Raw genomic sequence first — 22,153 nt, forward strand, 5'->3', positions numbered from 1 at the left:
GGTACTTCACTATACAATGTAGTTAGTTAACGTGATCGGTAAGCGAGCGACGTATGTAAGCGGGTGACGCGTCATCCATGTTTTCCATGCGCCTTACTTTCTTAGGGTATTAGAACACCAACTATACTACCAAAAATGCCTAAATTGTCAAAATCACGCGTTGAGCAGGAAGGCAGGGTCCTACTTGCTACATTAGTTATAAAAAATCATGAGTTTAGCAGTGTTACGAAGACAGCTAAGATTTTTAATATATCTGAGTCTACTCCCTACACTATGTAGGTATTTGAAGGGGGTCTCTTTTAGGGGTAATCCACGTGCTAATAGTTATTAATTGACTACTGGTGAAGAGGAATTGATTAAAGAATAGATTCTATCGCTAGATAAACATGGAGTACCTCCCCGGCCTGCACGTGTACAAGAAATAGCCAATATCCTGCTTTCAAAGCGTGATACCATATCTTCTCCTATTACTGTAGGAGAAAAATAGGTATACAACTTTACTGGATTTATATAAATAGTATAGGAGATGTAAAACAGTACGGAGTAGAGAAAACTTGTAAAAGTGGCAAAAAGCAGACGCGATACTCAAAACAGTCTGCACTAGACCGCAACAGGTAGTGGCATTCCTGTATGTGACAGGCGGTGGTGGCGGCAGAACGGCGGTTCAATGGGAGCCGTTTCTGGTGCCCCGCTAACCGTCGCAACTGATATAATTATTTTATTGATAAAGACCCTAATAGTTCAGCCGCGGACAGAATTGTTATGTGAGGTGCGGCGCTCGGTCGGGAACCACATTAGTAGGCAGTCACTTGACATAAAGCCAGCACTTGTTCACCGCTGCCTGATCACTTTCCCACTCTCACACCAAAAGCCATCTTCAATCCCATCCACACCACCGGTAGATGATGAAGTCGAATATCCCGCACTGGCTGTCTCTTTGTGTCGCCGCACTAGCTGTTCTTTGCATCGCCAAACCCGTACAGCAAAAGCCTCTTGTCAGCGTGGACGTTATAGTCAAAAAAGACAAGGTCCCCGGCCACAACAATGCTATATATGATACTGTGCCAAAAGAAGACCAGCTATTAGATATCGAATTCCTTGAGATTGCCCCGACGCCTATTGTCGCGTAAGATCCTCTCCTTTATATACTCTTTAATAATAATATCCTGATATTCTGAAGCGACCGCGTTTTTTTTGTCTATCTGCGCGGCGATTTATCTGAATCCAAAAAGAAGAAACTAGGACTCTTTGATATAGTTCTTATCGATGCAACTCTCTCTGTGAGCGCCTCTGTTATTTACCCGGATGGTAGCTACATGGAACCAAGGTCCCTTACAATACCGTTAAAAACCATTTCTATCAACGATGCAGCCCATCTTATCATTCGCGATTCCAATGGTATCCAGGTTGACTACCTATCTAGTAGTGGGCGCAACGATATATTGCTAGATTTCCAAATTCCTGCAATGTTTTTGAAGAGCGGTATGTGGACTTTTAAAGTCGATGGCAGACTTGGAGATAAAGACAATTTATGTCTATTTGCTATGTCGTTGACACAATGGTTAGACGGGGGGCTTTGAGAAGTAGGGTATTTAGAATAGTCTATAGGCTCAATGTTCTTATGTAAATCATATATGGGCATTTTACAACTGGGTTAGTACTCTGCTCTGCGTCGGTGGCCTCTAAGCTGTCTATCTTGTACTTGGGCTATCTTCTTGATCTCTGGGGTCTTCGCCCCGTCTCTATAGTCTCTATAGCATTCGTGCTGTCTACCCGCCTATAATCTATCTATCTCTCTCCCTACTCTCTGGGAACTGCGAAACCGTGCCCTCGCTGCCTTTACTCGCCCGCTGATTGGCTGTATTTCTGTGTTCATGCGTGCGCTTAGATATAACAAGTCGCGGACGTGTACAACTCAATCCTCTGTATCACAAGAATTCCCTCTCTTTTCTCTTTGGTGGACTTTTTGTTTTCCCTTTCCCATCTTGGCACCAGTGAGGCAGTATTACTGATCCTTTTCGGGAAGTTAAGTAGGGGTCCTACTTTGGGTTCAACTAAGAACCTGAAAGCGCTTCTAACAAATATTAAGATTTTGAACTTGGTCACGATTCCCTAGTGCTGGGAGGAAGAGATTTAATAGATTTATCTAGCAACTTTTCTCATCCCATTATCCTATAGTACACAGCATCATAGTTACATCAAGAGAAGGAGTTCGCGCGTCCAAGCTCATCCTGCGTGGGTAAAAGCAAGATATATATTTACAATGGCTGACTAGCGCGTTGGGTGCTATATATTTCTGCTTGTACCCTCTAGTTTTTCTTGTCAAATATAAAGTAATTACTCGTTCCCAACCTTAGAGCCTGGCGGTTCAGGTACATCTGAGTTAGAGTAATGCCTCGCATTTAAGTCGCGATAATATAGTAAAATGTAGCGGCGGTATATCGGGGGTACTGGATTCCAAACGCTCGGCAAGTAAACGGGCCGAAAATGCGTATATAGATAGTGCTATAGTACTGTACTGCAGAATTATTATTAATTTTGTCTTTAGCTTCTTCGCCGAAATTCTTTTGTAGCTACCATATCTGTAGAGCTATGTGCCAAGAATATTATTAGGTAATATAGTGCTAGTTACATCGGGAGTATCAGTGCCAGTTGAAATTACTCGATAAGGAGTCTCGTCGCCTGGAAAATCAGCAGGCAGTACAGCTGAAGTGTAGCGTAGTAGCAAGAAGGATACTATAAGGGCTGCAGGGAGATCTATGTTGACGGGCTGTATAGAGTGAAATTCGGAGGAAATCCGACAAAAGTAATGACAAACTATCCCGGAGGTTGAATTCGTTGATTCGATTGATTATGTTACTTGATTCTATTAATATGACTGTGGGAAATTGCTTAGGAAGAACAACAGTGCTAGGCCTAACTAGGCAGTGTCAACAAGTAATAATGATATAATATAACCGACCCTTTATAACTAAGGACCCCGCTGGCTTATGCTCAGGACGGCTCAACGCGCAAATAGAGGAACTACCACAACCGCGCAAGCGAGGTGTCTAGTCTTGCTATCGTAGGCTGTTGTTGGATACCTACTGGATATCCTTAATATCGGGGGCAAAATACCTTATACACCGGGGCTAGACACGGCAATGTCTTGAAAGGTTACATTCATTCATATTTACTCTAACCTATATAGTCATCGTGCAGTCAGATATTAGGAGCCTTCGAGGATGCCAAGATAGAATTCGGCTTCGCTTCGGTATATATATTGCATCTTGAGGTCTAGGGTAAGGAGATATTATCACATACTAGCAAGTGACTAAAAAGATAGTACAAGGTCTATAGATTAATTTATATTTCCTTTAAAGTAACACCATGGTACTGTCGACCGAAGGCCTCCCGATAGCTGCCCTAAACTAGCGCCCAGCCACAGCGCCGCAAACGCTCCGAATCGCCCGGACAGCCCCCAATTCCGCAGATATTCGGAATGCCAGACCTTTCGCTGTTTTCACTTATAACCTCTATATCCTCCAGCTCACAGGTGCGATCCCGTTAACTTAGTTATAAGGGTCGGTTACTTGATCTCTGGACGCATCATCTAAAGTACTGTACACCTTACGGGGTAGGCCTTGACGTAGCGCTGACTCCAATCTAAGTGTCTACTCGTTGTTGCTGGACCTTATATTAATCAATTAGGAGAGAGTTCCTGGACCAGCACTGAGCAGGGGTCTCCGTAATCCCTCTTAGGGTCTTTCTCTGTTGGACGTGACATTGCGTATAATTACTAACTAGTAGCCTACCAAACAATCTCTGGCAGAGATTGCATATGGACCAGAAAAGTGGCGAATAGTAGTAAACAAACCATTCCGACCCATTAGAGCGCTAGAGGGCGCGATAACCAATGTCAAAATAATGCCAAGGCAGCTAAGCTGGGGTCAAGCCTGGAGATCCACAGAGCCTCATGAACAGCAAGTCGGAAGTTCTCAGCTGGAAGTTATTTAATATCGACCCGGTCTCGCACTAAGAAGGGAACGGCGCCACCTTAACGCCTTCCTAGGATCTCAGTCCGGAAATTATGGCATGATTTTCTGATTTGGCCCCCATATTCTTCCACGTTACTGGCCACGACTCGAAGGGCGCTTTGTTAGACGGGTACCCGGGGGTTCCAAATAGGAACTGCACGGGCCTACGCCTGGTGTAGAGGAGGTCGCTTAGCTAGATTATGAAACCACGCCACAGTATCCATTTGATAAGTGAATCTAGTCTATCGTGCATAGCCCTTTGGTCAAGGGAGCGAGTATTGATCCTTACAAATAGCGAGATTTCTGAATTCACTCATGTTCCCGCGCGGCGCGGCGCAGACCACACACCCTAGTCATCCCGGATAGCGCGGCAAGGCTTGTTCCTGAAATCTCTAAGAAAGATAGCGCAGCGGAACTAGATACTGTAAGAATATCCAGTAATCTTATTCAAAAGCAAATTTCACAGCGTCTGCCTATATCAAGGAAAAACGGAAAATGGGTAATTGTATTACCCGGCCAACGATTAGGAGGTAAGGAACTGTGTAAGGATCAAGAGTATTATCACTATACCCTTAAAATTAGAGCGAGGATATTAGCTACAACTTAGCTTTAAACTAGATACACTACCCTATTTATTTTACCAGTTACCCGGCACCGACCGTCACTCTACTTAGCTTTGGCTCTAATATCTTCCGGTCACTTAGAAGTGGAAATAGAAAGAATAGAAACACTAAGATGATCCAGCCCTCCATAATATAGGTCGCTTATGTATCAATACTCTTTTATTATCTGGGAGCTGCCAATATTGTTTCTGTTGGTAAGGCATTATTCCAGTCTTATATTCTACCGCTGTCCCTAGTTACTAAGTCTCCCGGACTGCTAACTATGCTGCTTCATCTACCTATTGAAGGCTTCATCTAAGGTCACATTATAAAGTCCCAGCATAAAGGAATGACTCACTATACTATAGTACTAAGGTTATCAATCTCTGGTCCTTCCTCTAGATATACGTGGCAAATCTTAGAGACCTTAGTCCGGTAATAGTTATATATAAGTCAATAGTAAAAATACCATACATACCTCAACGCCACGACAGGCCTTGGCGAGGCTCTAAGTAGGTGTCCAGAAATTGGTACACTTAGCTAGTACGTAAAAACACATAGATAATGGTTGTAGCCTTCATATTGCCTCCTGAGTTGCGTTCCAAACTATAGCCCACTAGGCTGGCTATAGATTCGGATTTTGGTCTATTGGTTGTAACCGTCACATCGCCTTCCGAGTTAGTGGCTGACCCATCATACGCAAGGTTGAGTAGAGATTCAGATTTTGGTCTAGTGGTTGCAAATTTCTGCTACGGGGGTTCAGGGTAAATACAATAAATAGTCACCATCATCGCCATGTCTCCAGAGCTGCCACTCACGACTTCTTTTGCACTTGGGGTTATTCAATAGCACCATGCATCTGAAATATCTCTACCTTTGGGGCTTCTTCGCGGTCTCAGGCCTGGCTGATGACATCAACTTTTCTGCCGCTGCCCAGTCCATATCTGCTGTACTGGCCGATCCCACGTTTGTGCCTTATACAAAGCCCAACCAGAAAATTGAAGAGTTCATCGCCCTCGGTGATTCGTACACCGCAGGTACAGGCTGCAATGGTAACGATGAAATAATGGGAGGGGATGCACTTCGTGGGAAGCGAGCCTATCCCATGCAAATGTCTCAGGACAAGGACAATTGGGCTTTTGTCAACAACGGGGACGAGACTCTCCCTCGTTTCAGCTTCCACGCCTATACTGGTGACACATCACAAGAGCTGGTCGTCGAGCAACTGCAGCAGGGAGCTTATGAAGATAAGCCGGATCGACCACGCGGCCAGCCATTTGGCAAACCGCAAGTTGCTGTGTTGACTATTGGAGGCAATGATGCAGGGCTATCTTCGTAATTCTCCCCATGTGGTTCCCTGCACAGTGCAAATTGTTCACTGACCGCTGGAAAATAGTATATTGAACGACTGCATCTACAGAGCGTGGCTTCCAGGAGACTGCCAGACCACGCTCAATGCCCTCCAGCAGGAAATTGACAACGGGAATCTTCGTGACAAAGTCAACTACGCGATGTATCAAGTAGCACGTGCAGGGCGGGAGGCCGGCGGCGCGAATCCCCGGGAAAGCTTCCAAGTGTATGTTCTCGAGTATCTCACCTTCTTCGACGATGCCCTGGATCCCGTATGCAACGATTATACCTGGGCATATTTTCCATCATGGATGACCGACCAGCCACCCCTCACCCAGGAGCTCCGCAAACAGCTTAATGATATGACCCGCAAGGTCAACGCGGTCATCAAAGCAGCAGCTCAAGATCTCCAGAGAATGGGCATCATATATGTGGAGGGCCTCCAAGATGCTTACAACGGCCACCGCTTCTGCGAACCGGGAGCCACCAAAGAGCAGACAGAATCCAAGGTGTGGTTCTGGTCACAATACAGCAAGATCAATACGCCCTCTGAAGGCCCCGGCGACCCCAATGCGGCTGCGGTGACAGGTTACGTTGACCCCGCCCAGGAACTGCTGGACTTTGTCTTCCCCGGCCAGAACAAGGTCATCCCCACAACACAGACCGCCGACACCTCGCCGCCGTGGGAATGGGATGGCGCTGAAAAGTATGCGGACTTCGACTCGCTGCTGAGAGCTATTAGCGCCGCCGCCGGGGATGACGTCGAGGCCACCGTACGACCGCCGTTCCCTGTACTCCGCTCGTTCCACCCCAAGGGCACGCCATATACAGAGCACGCCACGGCGCTGTTTGCCGCCATGGCAGATAACAGAGCAGCGGTTGCAACTGGCGGTGAAGGGCAGCAGATCGCCATTGCGTCGTATATTAACCCCCTCGGAGACCCTGCTTCATGGGAACGACTCCTCGCATATGACAGTAAGAAGATCAGTGTATTGGTTGCTAATATTCTAAACAGTCCAGATTATGTAGTTAATAATTCCTGGAAATCAGTGATTGAGCAAGCTGCGAATCAAGACAAAAAGATCCTCGGTTATATTCGGACTGGCTATCTTAGCGTAAATCAACAGCAATTTACCACTCGACTAGACTCGAAAGATCTTACAGACTGGGCTTCACAAATTGAACAAGATATCGACAAGTGGTTTGAGCTTTATAGTACTAGTCTCGGCGGTATCTTTTTCGATGAAGGCTAGCCAGAATGCGGTCCCAATAATATCTATACTGATCTATACACATATATTAACAAGTATACAAAGAACAAACACCCCGGCGCATTTACAGTACTCAACCCAGACTCGCCAATAGCTCAATATTTTGAAAATACTATAGATACACTGTTGACATTCGAGAGCAGCTACAAGACTTATACAAGCTCATATATACCTAATAATTAGACACCAAAGAATCCCCGAAAGATATGGCATATTATCTACAAAGTCCCACAGAATTAGATTGCGACTATTGCTGCTCTTGTCTCGAGCCGCCATATAGGGTTACTGGAAATTACCGATAATAACCAACCCAATCCTTACGATAATCTACCCAGCGAGACTTATATGCAAGCACTCGTCGGCGCTATACCAGATAGCACACCTCCTATCCATAATACAGCTAAAGCTACTAGCTCCTACATTGCCGGTCTTCCAAGCAATATCGCTGTCTCCTCTTTGGACTATACCTCCGTCACCCTCACCTGGTCATCAGTCGCGAATGCCCTTGGCTACACAGTGTATAAGGACAGTACACTGGTACTGGAGCTACCAGCCTTATTAACCCGAGCTACAGTCGGCATACTCAACCCCGGATCCTCTGATATCTCCTTCGAGGTACGGACGGTCTTAGCTTCAGGCAGTAGCGGTGGCTCCTCCCGAACAATCTTGGTAAGTACGAAAAGCCTACCGACCGACAGTCCAATCGCCAATGTTGGCTATACACAGAATGGCGACACTGTTGTCTATAAAGCCGATATCCTGGTGCCCTACGCATTTGTGCGGCTCTTTATCGGCATCAAGCAACCCGATCCTGGAATCGGTCGCGGGTGGCCGATTCAAGTGCCAGGCGTGGATACTCAAGATATTGCGCACCACAAGATCGTTAACTACATAGTCGAAGACAATGACTTTTACTCCGGCTTCTACAAATACACAGACGCTTGGTACGAGACCACCACGGCCAATGCGGATTGGGCGTGGACCTCTATCGGTGTCGCGCCTCAATCCCAGAGTAGTTACACGTATACGTGGAACGTTCCGTTCGCTGGCACCGACACTGTAGCCAGCGAATATGTAATACAAGGCCAAGGGTATGCCCCGATTAAGAATATCTTTATGGGAACCCTTCGCTGGTTTGATACTATCTGACCGATAGCTGGAAGATAGAGTGGAAGGTTGGACAAGTCAGTTTAAGTCGTCTTAAATAGTAGGCGGCAAAAAGAATAGCAAGGCTGGTAATTTGTATATTAGTTATTTTTATCCAATACTGGATGCTAGAGTCAAGAGCTTGGCCTTTATTACTCTAAATTTGATACTGTGGATACAATACAGATAAAGCATCTTCGCTTACCTATAAATCAACTCAAGAATAAATATACTTCTGCATCACAGCGTCATGGCTCATAATGCGACATGACTGGGTTCAATATCAGGTGCCGCCCCCTTGATTATGACGGAATATAAGGGGCATTTTCAGGGTAGATGTCGACCACCCAACTACATATAATTGCCTTACTCTTTTGACCGGTCAATAGAGCAAGAGCTTATATTTAGGGAATTGTTATTTGGACCTCACGTTAAGCCTATAAAGGAAGGCATAATACTATGTATTGGTAATACTACAATATAAGCGGGACTATTCTAGAATAGGAATATAAAACCCTCAAGGTAGTTAACTAGTTAGTTAGTAACATTGGCTTATCTAATAAGACCAAATTGCGAACATACATGGATATTGTGAAACTATCATTGTCATCCAAAGAACATAAAAGTTGAGTTTCCTATCAACGTTCATCGAATAGAACATGTACATACAAACACATGAAGTGAGGAAGTCATAAAACGGTCTTTTCCAACGCCGGGCCAAACAGAAGTGAAATGTAACAGCAGAAAAAAATAAAGTCGAAAGAGAAACCCACAATAACTCCAACTGATTGTTGTGATCAACGTACATTTCTGTGATCAACACTCATAATGTACGGCGACACCGTTCAGCCGGTTGGTTCTGTACAGAAAGATAAAAATGTCAAAAATCACCATAAAACTGCCCGTCAAATGAATCAAACGCATCATATCCTTAAGAGCAAAAACGGGTGGTGATATTCCACGTGTAAGCGCAATTTCCACACACTGTACAATGGCGCCAACCATATCGATTTTACGTAGAAGCGAATATAAGACAAATCGACCTTGACGTAGACACGCAGACGTCAATGTGCTGCCGTGGTTAAATCAAGAATATACCTCAGCTCTATCATTTACGATGCTTATACATCCCTGAAAGAATTGGGAACGGGCTTCCGCCCACTTTGTAGCAAGGTCGGGGGCCTGCCCGAGTCTTGTACTGTTTCATGAGGAGCGGGACTTGATGTGAATGGTGGAGGGGGTGACGAAGGAATGGAGGGAGACATATCCCTATAAACCGGTTCGGTGTTGAACGAAGGAGGCATCGCCCTGTAAGTGGGCTCAGAACCAGGTGGAGGCATTGCCTGGTACGCGGACTCATGGCTTGGAAGAGGCATCGCGTGGTAAGCCGCCTCTTGGCTAGGGGGAGACATCGCCCTATAGACAGGCTCGTGGCTGGGGGGAGACATTGTCCTGTAGGGTGGGTTCGCGTTTGCAGGTGTCAATGCTCTGTAGGGAGGGGCTACGTTCGCAGGCGACATCGTCCTGTTGATAGGTGATTGGTTGATGGCAGGGGAAGGTTGCCGATAAGGTATCGGACGAGCGCCATCCGTGGATAGTGCCATCCCAGGTGTTTGAGTGATGGCTGGAGATGGCTGACGATAGGGCGCGGGAGTGGCCTCGGCGGACGGTGAAACGGCCGTGCCAATTGGCATATAATGCGGTTGGGATCCATAGGCCTGAGAATAATCACCATAGGGTTGTTCGTATGGCGAGATCGGAGACGGCCCGCCGGGGGAACGAGCGTGATACGCGCTCTGGTCATCAGGGTAAAAACTGGAAGAAGTAACAGCTGTGCCTGTCCTGATAGGCGGTGGCCCCATGTAACCGGCTCCGTTTGGTCGCGGTGCAGATGGCATTCGACGCGGTCTTTGGTTTGCAAGGTTCAAAGGCTCCATCTCCATTGCATCTTGGTGATGATCAGTCTCTTCGACCCTCTTGGTTACGGCACTATCCCACGTGGGCATCGCGGGCAACGCGTCTTCATTGCCCTTTGAGACAGCAGGACTCGGGGGCGTGTCAAACCGTGCGACCTGCGCTCCACGATAGGTAGGTAGAGAAGGGGGTGGGGGTGGCTGATAAGGATTGTTTGCCGGCAGCGGTGGAGGTTGATTGTAAGGGTCATCCAAGTACTTTGGTTCCTTCTTTCGGCGGGGAGACGGACAACAGCATGAACAGCATCCACAGCATTTGCAACATTGGATGCCGCAACACAGGCAGTTTATAATGCACGCCAGAATAGAGATAACAATGACTGCACCGACAATGATCGCGGCGATGACGGGCCATCTGCAGCATCCGAGTCAGATATGGAAGTACTAGAAGAAAATAATAGAGCAACATACTTGCAATACGATTTGGCCATGCAATTATCCCAACTAGATAATGTTTCCGGGGCGGATTTGAGATCGCTCACAAAGTCCCGCGGCCATATCGGGAATGGCGTTGTATCCACCGGACTCATTCTGGTGGAATATGAATCCTGAGATTGGGTTATCCGACCCCACACGGTCAATAGTACGGGCTATATACGATGGTTCTTTATCCAGATACCACTTTGTTAAGGCACAAGTACACGGTATGCGACGCACACTTGAGCGTAAAGCATGTGCTGCTTGCGCAACGAAGTGGAACCAAGTTCAGAATGGGAGGTTTAGATGGTCACGGTCGCATAAGTCACCGATCAACGACTGCCCACGGGACTCAAGTTTTAGTTTCTTTTCGCTGAGTATGATTCCCTCTTGCATCGGCAATCAAAAGTAAATGAGTGGTCCGGTTTGCGACGTCGGTGAAATGTTGAAAGAATGCAGGTTTTAATCTTGGTAACGCGGAAATTCGAGGTACGAGATACTAATTCCTCTTAGAAGCAGAGAAAGTCGCAATCCAACATCAACAAAAAAGGAAGGATTGGAAGAAATCAATATTTCTTAAGGAAAGTGCTTGGTAGTTGGTGATATCAATGCACCGCCTCCAGGAGGTCACCAAAACAGCAGAGGGAGAGAGAGGGAGGGAGGGAGGGAGGGAGAGACTAGGTGACAATAATTCGAATGAAAGATACGCGGGCGGAGAAGGAAAGAAGAGGTTCAGTCGCCCGCGAGAACAAGGTTGAAAGGGAGGGTGGAAAGGAAGGGAAGGGAGGGGAGATGAAAATGTTGGACAAGGGGAGAAAGAAAGAACAATTATTATTTTTTTTTTTTCCCACAGGGATCAGCGCATGGAAGAGAGCCAAAAACGCTCATCACAATTGCCTGAGATGGAGAAGAGGTTCGGTGGGTAGCCGATCCATTAAAAAGTAATCTCGGTGGTTGAGGAACTCAGGTACGGGAAGTATCCATTAATACACTTACACTTACAACTTTAACTAGTACAGGTACCTCCTCACATTGTAATCTAAAACAAGGTACATACAGGTACTCTGCCTTCTTGCCCCCCACCTCTCACCCTCATGGCTGTTGATCTACCAGTACTTAGTAGTACTTCTCGTCCACAATCATTGGCAGTCGCAGTGTCCACTTGGCTCGTCTAAATGGTACGCCAGTACGAATAAAGGTACCGAGTACGGCGTTCCTGACCTTGATATGGAAACCTATACGGGAGGTAGCAGACATTCGTGGGTCAATGCGATAGTCGTTAAATGTCGTTGAATGAGGTTAAATTACTTTATTGGAAAAAAATATTTCGGTGCCCCATACTTTGTTTCATGCACAGTGAGCCAGTTCGGCCCCCCAAGCCAACGAACCGAAGCCAAAGAATTCTACGTTCCTTCATGGGCCAATGGTTCTGCAGGAAATTAGTTCCTCTTTTTTTTAGCGTCTTCTCCGCTAATGCAATTACGAGTCGCGCACAAGGCTCTAGAGTTCCCCTTCCCAGTACTAACTACAGAACGGTACTTACTAAGGAGTAGTAGTAGCGAAACAATTGTTATCTTCATGTCTACTGAGAGTCATAGTGAAGTACACCGCCGACGCCTTGCTAGCTCTTCAGAATGCTTTGGAATGTTGCAAACGAGCCAGGTTCGCAAAGGAAATGCATGCACCTCGTACTGCAAGCCTTAACTTTGAAGTAATTAGAATCGTAATTGCCTGGGTGGTCATTATAATAATAAAAAGAGATTATCCATGTATGCTAACAAACACAAAGGAGTTCATAGACCCATCAAACATGCTCTCGGCTGCATCCTCCTTGCTGAGTATTGACAAAGAAGCAGGGGTACAGGAGATTCAAAAAGATGACACCAACGCCTGTGATAACAGAATCCGAATCATGCGATCATTTCGAGTTTTGGATTAAGATCTCGTTCAACGACTAAACGGTCTCGAGAAACATTTATACTTTGCTGGCATTTGGTGGTGGAGGGCCCGGTGGTGGCTGGTAGGTCCGATCGACTCCGTTGTGATACGCATTCGGCGGTGACTGCAACTCGATGCCCGTTTGCTGTCCTCCAAAGTAGCCGTAGGCTTGCGGTTGGGGTGTATACTGAGGCGGTGGTTGATGCTGATAATGGGGGTCTGCATAGTAAGGATGTTGATGTTGTTGTCCGTAGGGAGGCGGGCCAGCAAGCCATGCTGTGCCCGGATGAGGTTGAAGGCCGCGAGTGCGACGGCGGCGAGCGTTATAGCATCTAGCAGGACGTTAGCTTCATGCAACTGGCTCGGATCGAAGGCCTCCGCCAAGGACGGGAGTGAGGGACATACGCAAAAAGAAAGAATATGATAAAAGCACAGCCAACAATGACGGCAAACGCTACCCAACGACCCCAGTCATACCAGCTACTCGGCCTGCAGACCCAATCGCCCCAGGTATTATATCCACTACAAAGACACTGTTAGTTTCGTTTCATTCCATTGACCACATTACCGTCATGAATGTTGGGCTATGTAACTCACCACTCTCGGCGGGCGTGAATGACACCCATCGTGGCTGAAAGGCCTCTTTATCCCAGGCCGACTGTAGAGCGGATAATGACGTCGATCTCAGAGATGAGAGCTTCTGGTGCTGAGGAATCAGCAGAGTAAATGGGTAAGAACAAGCTCAGCGATCTTCTTGGAATGAGAGCACAAAAGTCAAAGAGCTTTTCGATCCGAAGGAAAGATTTAATCGAGGGACCAATGTAAGGGGAGAAAAGGAAGTGAAGTTCTTGTACGTCTGAAGGCAGCAACGAAACCGCAGCAGGAATGGCGCGGGTAAATTATGGAGACAATGAATGGACCTTTTGGTCCTTACTCAGAGTGTGGCTGGTGCTTGGCGACCTTACGCCGCCCAGTCTGTTTATTTCTTGGGTTACTTTTCCGGTGGGTAACCGTAGGATTTGGTAAGGATGCGCAATAGGGCTGGGAATCGAAGAACAGGGGGGCTAATTAGATAATGATAATAAAAATAATAATAATAAACATAAAAAGAAAAGGGGAGTTCTCTCACACCCAGTGGAGTAATGTTCAATTTCTTCGTATATAGGGCGTTTTATACTGAGCCCATTCAATGTACGTAACCTCTCACAATTCTCTCTAATACTTCACCGCATAACTATGGGGCATTCCGAGCGGCAAGCGAAGACGGCCGACATTATAGCTCGCCTCGGTACTGGATATATAATCATGGTCTAAGCCACCAAACACCTGACTTGATTGTTTTCCTCCGCGTGAAAATTAAAAAGTTCGATGGTTTATGATTTGCTGTCTGGCTTTGCCCGGTTACTCGGATGAGTTGTTAGTTTCAGTTTCCGTTCCTTCATAACGCTCAGCATCCGCTAGTCTCGTGATCAAGTTGTGCACAGCCTTTGATACTAGTCGTAGACTCCAGGCATTACTAGAATTTTGAATGCATGGTGAGCATGACATCTCTTAGTTATTGGTCAGTATCGCGCAGACTTGACACTGGTGCGGTCCCCGTGAAACATGCGAGATATATCTGTAGGATTGTCATCTATCGAAAGCGAAACACAATTGAGCTACTGGCAACCTAACTACTACGAAACGATGCATCTTGAGACGGAGATTGATAAACCTAGGGAAGAGCTCTTGGCTGTCGGCAACACCTGGCTGGCTATGTCTTATGATTTTCGACAGATCATGGTATCACACTGGTATATGTAGGTATCCAATACTACTAGTGAAAACATGTGACATGTATATCAACCAATTTTCTAGCGAAGTCGAACGGATAGAAAATGAGCTAGAAACCGAGACGGATTTTATATTTTAACTCATGTAAAACTGCAACAAATGATGGTTCGCTGCAGGATCAAGAGCGCCCGCCAAGATATATTAGGAAACAATTCGCAACTCAAGCATTTCTGTATACCACTAGACCTGGCTCATGTTCTTGCTCATATCAAGAGTATTATATGATAAGAGATCATTGCCTGGCCCGGGTATATTAAAGTCTCTATGGGTAGATCACAAGATGCTGCAAATGATGAAAGAAAAGTACACTTGGGACCCAATTTTTTTTTTTCCATTTTCCATTTATCATTGAAAAACTAAGGTGGATTTGGACCTGTAACCTGTACTTGGTCCAGGTCACTCCACCCATAGTAAATGACTATCAAGATCACCAGGCCATCAAGCAACCTTAGCCGATTGGCAGGGATATGGAGTAGACAATGATTTGCTCATGACTGGGTGGTCTATGAATAGGATCCCAGAAGCCTTTGAACTTTGGCAGGTGTTGTTGGCGGGGTTGGATTTGCTGGTTCGCATGGAGGGCTTGATTAGTTCCCGTCTTCGCATCTGCAATGCCAACGCATCGGTTGGTCTGTGTGCTCTGCTCCAACACGATCCTCATAAATAAGACAGGCGCCAATGTCTCTTTTGCCCCCCTCCCCCCCACTCGCTTCCTCTTCCACAGCTACTTGGCCTTGTCCTTGACTTTGTAACTAGGATTTACTACATTATATATCTCGGAATAGCCCACCTGAGTCAATGTTCATATTCGGATCTCCTCTCCAACTCACGTCTCTTCCATCTCAGACGTCATATAATCCAAAAGCCACTCACTATGAGATTGGGAATCAATGTCCCCATAATATAAGCCCACTAAAAATTACATAGAAACAGGGGTCATCATGCAACGAATGAAATTAACAAGCCGTGAAAGAGAAGCTGAATGAGCGCACGTGCTGAGGCCAAGAGGCAACAAAAAGCAAACAAGACAAAGAAAGAAAGAAATCAACATCAATGACGCTAAAGTTTAATGTGCCTGGTTCACATCGTCAACATCATTACATCGGAGGCTGCAATCCAAGAGGTTGAAAGAGTCTACAAAAGTTTAGGCCCGCGGCCTGGAAAGGAAGGACGAAGCAGGTGCTGTTTCCCGCGACATTCATCGACTGGCTTTGGCGATTAACCAGTGCAGAACAGCATCAAGGTTAGTCTCTTCTTTGGCACTGATTCCATAGCAGCTCACTTCACGATGGGTAATGGATTTCAAGTCCATCGCATCAATCAGCTCATCGACGGACAGCTTATTCGGAAGGTCGGACTTATTCCCAAGGACCAACAGCGGAATACCTTCAAGAGTGGGCTTGTCCATCAACTCGTGCAGCTCGTCTGTGGCGACCGGAAGTGCAGCGCGGTCTGCTGCATCAACGATGTACCTGGTCCGAATGTCAGAATAGTGACAGCAGCAGTGGGTCCTGTTCCAGAGAGGACAAAGAGGTGAACTTACACTATCGCATTTACACCGCGGCAATACCGCTCCCACATTGGTCGGAACCGTGGTTGGCCTCCGAGATCCCAGCTAGATGAGCGTTAGCATCACGATGGGGGACCATAGCTGACAAGCGCTGGTACACTCACCATTTCAAGGTCACATGGCCTTTCTGAACCCGCTTCGTGTTGAAGCCAATGGTGGGGATAGAACTGTGGGGAGGTTTAGCAAGAGAAATGACAACTTTTACGGCTAGGCTAAGCCTACGCGCTGACTTACTCTACAGTGAACTCGCCTCCCTACATGGTTCGTTAGGTCACGTTAGCGATGGTGGTCGAAATACTAGTTTGGTCGATCCAGATGAACGGAGGCATACCGCAAGCACACGCAAAAGTGACGATTTCCCTGCATTCTGAAGCCCGATCATCGTGACATCCATCTCCGTCGCCCTGCAATTTCGAAGTCCAAAGTACCGCTCTTAGCAAGCCGAACCTATTTTGTTTTTGCGGGGACGGGCCGGGGAACTATTTCCGGGAGAACCGCAAAAAGCGATGATTTATTGGAACAGCGGCCCACTTACCAGAACATCCTCAGGAGCCAGTCATAAATCGTCCGAAAGATACCCGCCATGTTTGCGATTTTTCTTTAAAAAAAAAAAGACAAAGAAAAAGCAAAGAGACCCCACTGTTTGTACAAGAGAAATCAATCAAATGGGAATGAAGGGAAAAGAAGTGACAGGACGGCCAAGAACGGTCGAGAGAAAGGGTAAACCAACAGAATGGTCGATTGTTCTGTCGCGAAGTGGCGATGGTGGGCGAAGATATTGAGACTTAGGATCAAGAGTTTTGTAAGGTTAAGAGTGGGGATGGTGGTGGGCTTGTTGAAAGGATCGAATCCCGCGACACCGGCGGACCACGAGACAATGAATGTAATCAAATAAGACGTGAAGAAGAAAAGTAAGCCTAGTGGTAGTGAAATTGGGAGTTTAGGGAAAGCAGGGAACAAGACGACGGAAAAGCGATGTGAGGTCTGGAAGAGGAACGACACCGAATCAAGTCGGGCTGGACTTGATTGAAGGGGGCGGCGGCAGAGAAACTCCCCAGACCAAAAGCGTTGCGGAGAGAGCGGCAATCTTTTTCAGTTTCACGCGCGCTTCCTTCTGATGAAGGGAATAGGGAATGATATTTCTTCGTTTAGCTCACTGCTTTGCGGTGAAACTGAAGTGTTCCGATCTATGTGCACGCATGACCGCTCGTTCTGCGCCGCTTTGGAGGGGAGCGCTTAGTGGCCCCTGTCACTCATTTCCGTCAGTCTGGACGAGGTCAAAGTCCCTACAGGAGTTAGTTCGAAAGCCAGTGGTTCTGTCGCACGGAAGAGGCTCCTGAGTTGGCTCTGAAAAAATAAAAATAAAATTATTGTTATAGTGATAGCGACCTAATCAGTGAATATAGAACTGGTTTTTATTTGTAATTCCTGTTCAAAAAGTGAATGCACTTGTCTTATCTGGAACCTGAAAGGGGAGCAAGAAAGCAATGAACTAGTACTCCGTGCGTACTTCACGAAACGTCAATCATCTATCAGCTTGTTTGCCTTGTTGCCTAAGGCGGCGTCCCGTCCCGCACATGGGTCCCGTGATGCAAGCCTTGCATAACGTGCTACTGCTTGCAGCCTCAGGCAGAGACGAGCTGCTCATCACCATCTATCAGCACGTGATGATATCTGTCCGCCGGTTCCACCTCGAAAAATTTCCCCGTCGCAGCGACAGAAGGCTTCATTTCGACCAGCGCTCGTACTCCCATTGCGAGTCTCATTCCCTCTTGGTCACTCTTCTTCCCTCACCTTTGATATCTGCGACAGGAGGGGATGAGATCTTGAGGCAAACCAGTCACACCGAATCATATCGACTGGAGCCTCGGCTTGTATAGACTGAAGTGTACGATTGAAACTTTTTCACCTCCGATCCTCCGGGAAGAAAAACGTTTTCCTCGATCAACGTGATTCCAATTCACCATGGCTCCTGCTAAGACAGACACCAATTGGTCTGTCAATTACGATGTGCTCAGACGGGAGCAGCTATTCAAGAACCCTCCCAAGGATCGTACAGCTTATCCTGCACTAGCAGCCTCTATCAAGCCGCACGTTGATTCCTTCAATGCGCTCTTCGAGGACAGCAAAGTTTTGGAGGCGGGATTGAAAGATATTGGCACCAAGACATTCATCGATGGCGAAGCAGAGACTCCTGAGCAGAAGAAGGCTAGACAGGCAGAGGGCCGGAAGGCCCCGAAGCGGAACAAGCTTCATGTTCGCATCAAAGAAGTCTTCCTCGAGAAGCCTGCCATCCCCCCGACAAACAAGTTCACCACTCGTAACCGCAATATCTATCCATCCGAATGTAGAGAGAGACATGCGACATACCGTGGCAAGCTGCGCGCCAGGATCGAATATCGGGTGAACAATGGAGATTGGATGGAGGCCGTCAGAGAATTGGGCCAGGTTCCTATCATGATGAGGGTGAGTGGTTGCAGTGGATCTATATTGGAGGTTCTCCTGTTTCAGGTCTGGCTAACCCGAGTGTGGCATAGACCAATCGATGCCATCTGGAGAAGGCAACTCCCGCGGAACTTGTTGAGCACAAGGAAGAGTCTGAGGAACTGGGCGGCTACTTCATTGTAAACGGAAACGAGAAGTTGATCCGAATGTTAATTGTCGGGAAGCGGAATTTCCCCATGGCCATTGTTCGTGGTTCCTTCGTTAAGCGTGGCCACACGTATACCAAATACGGTGTTCAGATCCGATCCGTTCGTCCTGATCAGACGTCCCAGACCAATGTCCTACATTATTTGAGTGACGGTAATGTTACTTTCCGTTTCTCATGGCGCAAGAATGAGTATCTCGTCCCAGTGATGATGATCCTCAAGGCGCTGGTGGAGACAAATGATCGCGAAATTTTCGAAGGACTGGTTGGCAGTGCCTCTTCCGAGGGAATCAACAATACATTCGTCACGGATCGTGTGGAACTTTTGCTACGGACATACAAAGGATACAACCTGCATAGTCGCTCAGCCTGCCGGGCTTACTTGGGAGAGAAGTTCAAGCCCGTCCTCGGTGTTCCAATGGACATTTCTAATGAGGAAGCTGGTACAGAGTTTCTTCGTAAGGTTGTATTGCCACATCTTGGTAATCAAAACGTTACCGAAACTCAGGACTACGACAAGTTCAAGTTAATCATGTTCATGATTCGGAAACTTTACGCCCTCGTCGCTGGTGACTGTGCCCCTGACAACCCCGATGCCGTCTCTAACCAAGAAATCTTGCTTGGTGGTTTCCTCTACGGCATGATCCTAAAGGAGAGGCTAGAGGAGTGGGTCAGGTCTTTCGGCCCTATTCTGAGAGACTGGAGCATGCGTAATCACGGCGCGAAGTTCACTGACCCTTCATTCGAGAGGGACTTCCTGAGCAAGGTCGTGAAGCGGTCAAACGAGAACATTGGTGGTGCGCTGGAGTACTTTTTATCGACTGGTAACCTCGTTAGTCCCACAGGTCTCGATTTGCAGCAGACATCCGGTTATACTGTCATGGCTGAGAAAATCAATTTCTACCGGTTCATCAGTCATTTTCGAATGATACACAGAGGTAGTTTCTTCGCACAATTGAAAACCACCACTGTTCGAAAGCTCCTTCCCGAAAGTTGGGGTTTCTTGTGCCCTGTTCACACACCTGATGGATCTCCTTGTGGTCTACTTAACCATCTTGCACACAAATGCTTGATTTCCACCAGTGATATCGATGTTTCTCACCTCCCAAGGCTCTTGGTTCAGCTCGGTGTGCGCTCAGAGTCCTCGGTCTCACTGGAAGAGAGCGTAACGGTTCAGTTGGATGGCAGAATCGTTGGTTTCTGCTCACCGAAGCAGGCTCGCATGATCGCTGATACACTGAGACACTGGAAGGTTGAGGGTAGCCACAATGTCCCTCGAGAGCTGGAGATTGGATATGTCCCTAACTCTAACGGTGGACAATATCCTGGTATTTACATGTTCTCGCAAGCAGCTAGGATGTACAGAGAAGTTAAGTACTTGCCTCTCGATACGCTTGACTACGTGGGACCATTCGAGCAACCCTTCATGGAAATCGCCTGTTTACCATCGGACCTTGTCGCGGGTATTTCGACGCACATCGAGTTTACACCGACAAACATCCTCTCCATCGTGGCCAACATGACTCCTTTCTCCGATTATAACCAGTCTCCTCGTAACATGTATCAATGTCAGATGAGCAAGCAGACAATGGGAACGCCCGGAACAGCCATCGATTATCGTACAGACAACAAGCTTTACCGACTGCAAACCGGACAGACACCGATCGTGCGCCCCCCTCTTTACAATGCTTATGGTTTGGATAACTTCCCGAACGGCACGAACGCAGTTGTTGCTATTATTTCGTATACGGGTTATGACATGGACGACGCTATGATTATTAACAAATCTTCCCACGAACGTGGATTCGGTCACGGTACAATCTACAAGACGAAGGTCCATGCCCTCGATGAGAAAGAGTCGCGAAGGAACAAATCCAGACGTGAAATTACTAAGTTGTTCGGCTTTGCTCCAGGTGGTGAGATTAGGGCTGAGTGGCGTAACACCATCGACGAAGATGGCCTTCCTCACATTGGCGCTAGGGTTAAGGAGGGCAGTCTCGTCGCTGCATACCACAACGTGCGTTATGATGCAGCGTCCGACTCCTATGTGAATGTCGACGGCATCACCCATTTCGTCAAGTACAAGGACGCTGAAGAAGGATACATCGACAGCATCCGTATCATGGGTGCCGAGACCGGTATTGAACCGTGCCAATCCCTCAGCGTTAAGTACCGTATCCCGAGAAAGCCTGTCATTGGTGATAAGTTCTCCTCTCGTCACGGACAGAAAGGTGTCTGCTCCCAACTCTGGCCAGCAGTCGACATGCCCTTCTCCGAGAGTGGCATCCAGCCTGACCTTATCATTAACCCTCACGCTTTCCCATCTCGTAAGTCTCCGATTTTTGATTATGAAAAACATCTATAATATTTTTCGACTGACCGATGGACAACAGGTATGACAATCGCTCAGATGATCGAGTCAATGGCTGGCAAGGCTGGTGCTCTTCACGGCCATCCCCAGGACTCGACGCCCTTCCAATTCTCCGAAGAGAACACCGCCGCCGATTACTTTGGCCACCAACTCCGTAAGGCAGGCTACAACTACTTCGGCAACGAACCACTCTACAGTGGTATCACCGGTAAAGAGTTCGCCGCCGATATCTTCATCGGCGTCGTCCACTACCAGCGTCTCCGTCACATGGTTAACGACAAATTCCAAGTCCGTACCACCGGTCCCGTGAACTCCTTGACCGGCCAACCCGTCAAGGGTCGTGCCAAGGGAGGTGGTATCCGTGTCGGTGAGATGGAACGTGACTCCCTCATTGCCCATGGTGCCGCCTTCATCCTCCAAGACCGTCTCATGAACTGCTCCGATACCCAGCGTGCCTGGATCTGCCGCGACTGTGGCTCCTTCCTCTCGACCCAGGTCGCCCTCGCCGGTGGCTCCGGAAAAGCCCGCAACCAGGGCGCAGCCGCCGCAGCCGCAAAGGCTGCTTCTAGCCAGCTTACTCAGGCCAGCGGCTCCTCTGGCATCGTGCGCTGCAGACGCTGCGCCCGTGAAGCTGTCTTCGATGACTCTCGTGCCATCACCTGGGAAGATGGAGATGGCCGGCGCTACGTCGGCGGTGATAACGTCACTGTCGTTGCTGTTCCGGGCGTGCTTCGGTACCTGGATGTCGAGCTTGCTGCCATGGGTATCAGGATGAAGTTCAAGGTGGATAACTAATCGCCCCGCTCAAAGTGAGAGATGCATATTATATCTTACATCTCAAGGGCAAAAGTAAGAAAGCAAAACACGACATGAAAGAACCTGACAAGATTTTACGTTGGCTCGGGAAAAAAAAAGCTTGTATAGACGGGGAGTATTTAGCAATATTTTGGTTCTTGGATGTGTCCATGTATGTACTTATCTATCTGGGATGAGATTTTTGTTTAGTATATCATAGC

At 47.4% G+C, this 22,153-nt stretch overlaps 7 protein-coding genes across 7 annotated transcripts; 4 read left to right on the forward strand and 3 right to left on the reverse strand.

Annotated features, from left to right (window-relative positions):
* Positions 1–905: 905 nt before the first annotated feature.
* Positions 906–1,580, forward strand: BDV38DRAFT_272528 (uncharacterized protein; the record flags this gene model as incomplete). The annotated part of the gene is made up of 2 exons (XM_032057503.1): positions 906–1,126; positions 1,181–1,580. 2 exons carry the CDS (start codon positions 906–908, stop codon positions 1,578–1,580), a joined length of 621 nt encoding a protein of 206 aa, XP_031911944.1.
* Positions 1,581–5,145: 3,565 nt separating this feature from the next.
* On the forward strand, positions 5,146–7,403 carry BDV38DRAFT_123924 (SGNH hydrolase-type esterase domain-containing protein). The gene is made up of 2 exons (XM_032051157.1): positions 5,146–5,953; positions 6,015–7,403. The coding sequence occupies exons 1-2, from the start codon at positions 5,472–5,474 to the stop codon at positions 7,219–7,221; spliced, it is 1,689 nt and encodes a 562-aa protein (XP_031911945.1). The 5' UTR covers positions 5,146–5,471; the 3' UTR covers positions 7,222–7,403.
* BDV38DRAFT_123932 (uncharacterized protein) lies at positions 7,092–8,637 on the forward strand. The gene has a single exon (XM_032051158.1). The coding sequence runs from the start codon at positions 7,585–7,587 to the stop codon at positions 8,386–8,388; it is 804 nt and encodes a 267-aa protein (XP_031911946.1). The 5' UTR covers positions 7,092–7,584; the 3' UTR covers positions 8,389–8,637.
* Positions 8,638–9,349: 712 nt separating this feature from the next.
* On the reverse strand, positions 9,350–11,170 carry BDV38DRAFT_123935 (uncharacterized protein). Its single transcript, XM_032051159.1, has 2 exons — positions 10,770–11,170; positions 9,350–10,713 (listed from the first exon to the last, which is right to left on the reverse strand). Exons 1-2 carry the CDS (start codon positions 10,886–10,888, stop codon positions 9,507–9,509), a joined length of 1,326 nt encoding a protein of 441 aa, XP_031911947.1. The 5' UTR covers positions 10,889–11,170; the 3' UTR covers positions 9,350–9,506.
* A 1,369-nt stretch (positions 11,171–12,539) lies between these two features.
* BDV38DRAFT_123952 (resistance to Congo red protein) lies at positions 12,540–13,521 on the reverse strand. The gene is made up of 3 exons (XM_032051160.1): positions 13,311–13,521; positions 13,119–13,235; positions 12,540–13,045 (listed from the first exon to the last, which is right to left on the reverse strand). Exons 1-3 carry the CDS (start codon positions 13,337–13,339, stop codon positions 12,751–12,753), a joined length of 441 nt encoding a protein of 146 aa, XP_031911948.1. The 5' UTR covers positions 13,340–13,521; the 3' UTR covers positions 12,540–12,750.
* A 2,223-nt stretch (positions 13,522–15,744) lies between these two features.
* BDV38DRAFT_284564 (ADP-ribosylation factor-like protein) lies at positions 15,745–16,701 on the reverse strand (the record flags this gene model as incomplete). The annotated part of the gene is made up of 6 exons (XM_032060299.1): positions 15,745–16,018; positions 16,090–16,161; positions 16,221–16,283; positions 16,351–16,370; positions 16,448–16,520; positions 16,652–16,701. 6 exons carry the CDS (start codon positions 16,699–16,701, stop codon positions 15,745–15,747), a joined length of 552 nt encoding a protein of 183 aa, XP_031911949.1.
* A 916-nt stretch (positions 16,702–17,617) lies between these two features.
* Positions 17,618–22,153, forward strand: BDV38DRAFT_123999 (DNA-directed RNA polymerase I core subunit RPA135). The gene is made up of 3 exons (XM_032051162.1): positions 17,618–18,582; positions 18,654–21,093; positions 21,160–22,153. Exons 1-3 carry the CDS (start codon positions 18,082–18,084, stop codon positions 21,930–21,932), a joined length of 3,714 nt encoding a protein of 1,237 aa, XP_031911950.1. The 5' UTR covers positions 17,618–18,081; the 3' UTR covers positions 21,933–22,153.

This window comes from Aspergillus pseudotamarii, assembly GCF_009193445.1.
Source record: "Aspergillus pseudotamarii strain CBS 117625 unplaced genomic scaffold BDV38scaffold_39, whole genome shotgun sequence".
Classification (NCBI taxonomy): domain Eukaryota; kingdom Fungi; phylum Ascomycota; class Eurotiomycetes; order Eurotiales; family Aspergillaceae; genus Aspergillus; species Aspergillus pseudotamarii.

Excerpts from the sequence above, each read along its gene's own strand:
- BDV38DRAFT_123932 (XM_032051158.1), top strand. The coding sequence starts at position 7,585 with ATGCAAGCACTCGTCGGCGCTATACCAGATAGCACACCTCCTATCCAT.
- BDV38DRAFT_123924 (XM_032051157.1), top strand. The coding sequence starts at position 5,472 with ATGCATCTGAAATATCTCTACCTTTGGGGCTTCTTCGCGGTCTCAGGC. Across the intron at positions 5,954-6,014 it reads AATGATGCAGGGCTATCTTC|TATATTGAACGACTGCATCT; the intron begins GTAATTCTCCCC and ends GCTGGAAAATAG.
- BDV38DRAFT_123952 (XM_032051160.1), bottom strand. The coding sequence starts at position 13,339 with ATGGGTGTCATTCACGCCCGCCGAGAGTG. Across the intron at positions 13,236-13,310 it reads ATTCACGCCCGCCGAGAGTG|TGGATATAATACCTGGGGCG; the intron begins GTGAGTTACATA and ends GTGTCTTTGTAG. Across the intron at positions 13,046-13,118 it reads ATCATATTCTTTCTTTTTGC|ATGCTATAACGCTCGCCGCC; the intron begins GTATGTCCCTCA and ends ACGTCCTGCTAG.
- BDV38DRAFT_123999 (XM_032051162.1), top strand. The coding sequence starts at position 18,082 with ATGGCTCCTGCTAAGACAGACACCAATTGGTCTGTCAATTACGATGTG. Across the intron at positions 18,583-18,653 it reads AGGTTCCTATCATGATGAGG|ACCAATCGATGCCATCTGGA; the intron begins GTGAGTGGTTGC and ends AGTGTGGCATAG. Across the intron at positions 21,094-21,159 it reads CCCTCACGCTTTCCCATCTC|GTATGACAATCGCTCAGATG; the intron begins GTAAGTCTCCGA and ends GATGGACAACAG.
- BDV38DRAFT_123935 (XM_032051159.1), bottom strand. The coding sequence starts at position 10,888 with ATGAGTCCGGTGGATACAACGCCATTCCCGATATGGCCGCGGGACTTT. Across the intron at positions 10,714-10,769 it reads ATGGCCAAATCGTATTGCAA|ATGGCCCGTCATCGCCGCGA; the intron begins GTATGTTGCTCT and ends CGGATGCTGCAG.